Here is a 4,231-nt window from a genome sequence, read left to right as displayed (position 1 = left end):
AAAAATAAAAAAAAAAAAAAAAAATAAAAAATAATAATATATATATTATTTTTTTTATTTTTGTTAATATATTTTTTTATTTTTTTTTTTTTTTTTTTTTTTTTTTTTTTTTTTTTTTTTTTTTTTGTATAAAAAAGTTATGGTATATAAATGTTTTAAATGGACCATACATACATATATATATATATATATATAATCTCAATTCGATATTAAAGTGTTATTATTTAATTTACAAAAGGGTAATAATATTTTTCCTGGGTTTAATGGATCTTCAACACTGTGTCCCATTTTTCTCATTTTAATTCCATGTAATATTTTCTACAAAATGAAATATATACATATATATATATATATATAATAATATACATATAATAATAAAAAGGAAAGAAAAAAAAAATTTCCTTTTTTGTATTTCATTTAATTTTTTTTTTCACACACATTTTATGTCCTCTTTTCTCTTTTATATATATATATATATATATATATTTATTTATTACCTTATGGTTGAATCTATCAATAGGGTAAAAAAACATGGTTATGAGTATTATAAAAAATGTGAGACATATAAATGCACATAAGGATGATCGTATTGCCCTTATAAATTGTTTCTTATTATATCCATTTATTGATTTTATATCATTAAATATATTTATATAATACAATGAAAATTTTAATCCTATGCCAGCAATTATGTTTGATATACACATAAAAATTCCTGCATATGTAGTATAATTTCTTATGCCGTATAAAAATTCAATATAATTGATAACATCACCTTTCATTGATTCTGATATAGAAAAAAAGCTACCTGTTGTTAAACCTCCAATTATAAAAAAAAAAAGAAATAACACTTCATCATTTTTATCAACTACAAAAGAACAAGTAGTTAATGATATACATAATAAACCTGATGATAATATATATTTATATTTCTTTTCATCAACTGATAATATTTTATTTATATATATCCAAAGAGGTATACCAATAATCATGCATGTTGTAAAAAATAAAGGACTCCAATTTATTAAAAAATTAGACTGTATTATATACCTACAAAAATATGGTAATAACATACAACAAACAGCACTACATAATAATGTAAATGAATAAGAAATTAATAATAATATGAATGGTCTATTATTAAATATATTCTTTATCATTTTATAATTATTTACATGACACACCTCTACAAAATCGTCTTTATAGTTATAATCTTTATTAATTAATACTACCACTGTTATGAATATTCCACATAAATATAATATGCTATATATAAATGTTATTATGAATATATATTTTTTTTTCTCTTTATATGTATATCCTTCTGAAAAGGATCCTAATAATCCGTTCAATAAGCTGCACGACATAGAACCTATGATGGAAATATGCCAAGTGAACAACTGCTCAGAAAAAAAAAAAAAAAAATATATATATATATATATATATATGTATATATTTTATTTTTGTTTTACTTGTAGTTTTTTTCTTTCGTCGTATTCATATGTTAATTGCGAAGCTAGCGATTCGTAAGCAACCTCACTACACCCCCATGAGATACCAAATAGGACGGACCAAATATAAGACCATAATTTTAATTTCCAAATGGAATTGAACATAAGAGGAGGATTCAAAAATAAAAAGAACGATACTTTCACAGGATATATAAAATATATATATATATATATATATATATATATATATTAATTTTATTGACATAATATATTTTTTTTTATTTTATTTTATTTTTATTTTATTTCATTTTATTTTATTTTATTTTTTTCATTTTAATGTGTACTTGCTTGAAATATAGAAGATAATAATAAAAAAGACATCCCCTTTCCATATATTTTAAAACACATACTTTTAGATTTATGACTGATGCAACCAAAAAAGATTTCAATAAAGGCATAAAGGAACATTAATGTTAAATGAATATTTCCCACTGTTTCTACAAATTAGACGAGACAATATAAATATATATATATATATATATATATATAATATATTCTTATATGTCTCATTATGTTATATAATTTCTTTTTTTTATTACTTACGGGTGCTTAAACCCACAATGTTTGTATAAAAATAAGAACCATAAATAGTTGATATTAAATTCATTCCCCCCACACCAATCATAGGACAAGAAAAACTAATAATCGTGCAGAGTTTTAACTTTTTTATTTTTTCATGTTTTACAAGTGGCATATCCAAATCTTACATAAAAATAAATAAATAAATAAATAAATAAATAAATAAATATATATATATATATATATATATATATATATATATATATATATATATATGTGATAATATTTTGATTTTATTTTAATTGTTACATGCTGAATAATTCCCTGTTTTGTTATTTAGTAAAGGATTTTTCGAATAATCTTCATTTTCATCATTTTTTATAGAACAATTTATAATAAGCTTATTAAAACTATTTTGACCTTCTATCATATTAATATGAACATTCGATTATTTATTTTTTTTTTTTTACCAACATAACATACACGTTATAATATATATATATATATATGTATGAACACAAAATAAAAACAGTGACCCTATATTATATGTGTAACCGTTGACATAAAAAAATTATATATTTTTTAATATATATTAAGAACATTACGTAGACAGGTAACAAATAAAAAATAAAAAGAATAAACTATCTCATATTTAATATTATAAAAATAAAAGCGTTACATAGAACTAAGCCAACAAAATTTTTATAAATCATTTTAACATAGTACTTTTATATATATATATTAATTTTATATAGAATAATCTTATAATATCATATTAAAAAAATAAAAAAATAAAAATTTTCTAAAAAATATATAATTTATAAAATATACTAAAAATTAAATTACATCATTTTATTATTTATGTTATATATAATTCTGCAATGGTTGAGCCTTTGTTCTTTTAAGATTTTTAAAAGAAATAAGATAAATTATTTGTTAACACATAAAAATAGGCATTTAATAAAAATACCCACAAATATTTTTTATAATATAAAAAGATTACATAAGATTAAGAAAAAGTTTTTTTCTTTATACCTTCAATATTAATTATTTATATATGCCCAAAGAATAAGAAATTTATACATGAAAAATATAATATAATTTGTAAGAAAAAAAAAAAAAAAAAAAAAAATTAAATAATATTAAAATAAAATGAATATATTCCATCATCCTTAGTTTCCTTTTTATACAATTTTTTTTTTTTTTTATCTTTTCACACGGAAAAAAAAAAAAAATTAAGAATATAGCCTACCAAATTATAAAAATAAATAAATAAATATATATATATATATATATATATATTTATTTATTTATATATGTATTAATGTTTTGTCCATTTATGTTTCTTTTGAAAATAATTTTAATAATAATTTTTATAAAATACAATGTGGTTAATAGTTTGCTAAAAAATCCATGTAATAACAGTAGCTTAAGAAACAATAGAATTTCTGAAAGAATATGTAATATTAAATTACCTACTTTAAGTTATAAAAATATATTATTTAGTCGACATGGAAAACGAAGAAATATGAATTCTTCTCTTTTCATTCAATTTAAAGAGAAAAAAAAATTACCACATCTTTTATGCTTTCATAGTAAGGATTGTGAATATTGTAATAGCATGGAAAAATTATTAACAAGATTAAAAGAAGAAGAACAAGTTCATATTTTAAAATTAGAAATGTATGATAATTCATATAATTTTGAATTATTACAACAACTAGATTATAATAATTTATGTGGAGGATTACCTTATTATTATAATTTAAAAACACATTATAATATATGTGGAGCAACAACATATCATAATCTGAGAAACTGGGCAATAGACAAAAAATGCAAGTAAGCAATAATATATTATAAATAATATATTATATATATATATATATATATATGTGGACAGGACAGTTTCGTGTTTTTTTTTTTTTTTTTTTTTTCCATAAAAATTTATTTACAGTTTTACATAGTTTCATTATATTACATATTATTTTTTATTTTTTATTTTTATCAGCCCAAACGAACCACCAAACGAAGAGTTTTAAAAATAACAATATATAAATATATACATATTATATATATATATATATATATATATATATATATATATATATGTGATGTCAGAATTTATTTTGTAATTCTCAAATGATTTTATAAAATTAAAATTTTTTTTTTTTTTATTACTAACAAGTGATAGTAAAATG

General features: G+C 18.5%; 2 protein-coding genes across 2 annotated transcripts; one reads left to right on the top strand and one right to left on the bottom strand.

Moving 5' to 3' along the window:
• Positions 1-198: 198 nt before the first annotated feature.
• On the bottom strand, positions 199-2,460 carry PGSY75_0529200 (putative sugar transporter; the record flags this gene model as incomplete). Its single annotated transcript, XM_018784571.1, has 6 exons — positions 199-318; positions 498-1,400; positions 1,473-1,648; positions 1,796-1,939; positions 2,061-2,213; positions 2,340-2,460. The coding sequence occupies 6 exons, from the start codon at positions 2,458-2,460 to the stop codon at positions 199-201; spliced, it is 1,617 nt and encodes a 538-aa protein (XP_018643226.1).
• Positions 2,461-3,354: 894 nt separating this feature from the next.
• On the top strand, positions 3,355-4,072 carry PGSY75_0529100 (hypothetical protein; the record flags this gene model as incomplete). The annotated part of the gene is made up of 2 exons (XM_018784570.1): positions 3,355-3,872; positions 4,042-4,072. 2 exons carry the CDS (start codon positions 3,355-3,357, stop codon positions 4,070-4,072), a joined length of 549 nt encoding a protein of 182 aa, XP_018643225.1.
• Between the last annotated feature and the right edge of the window lie 159 nt (positions 4,073-4,231).

Source organism: Plasmodium gaboni, chromosome 5 (assembly GCF_001602025.1).
Source record: "Plasmodium gaboni strain SY75 chromosome 5, whole genome shotgun sequence".
Taxonomy (NCBI): domain Eukaryota; phylum Apicomplexa; class Aconoidasida; order Haemosporida; family Plasmodiidae; genus Plasmodium; species Plasmodium gaboni.
This window is presented reverse-complemented; position numbering and strand designations above follow the sequence as displayed.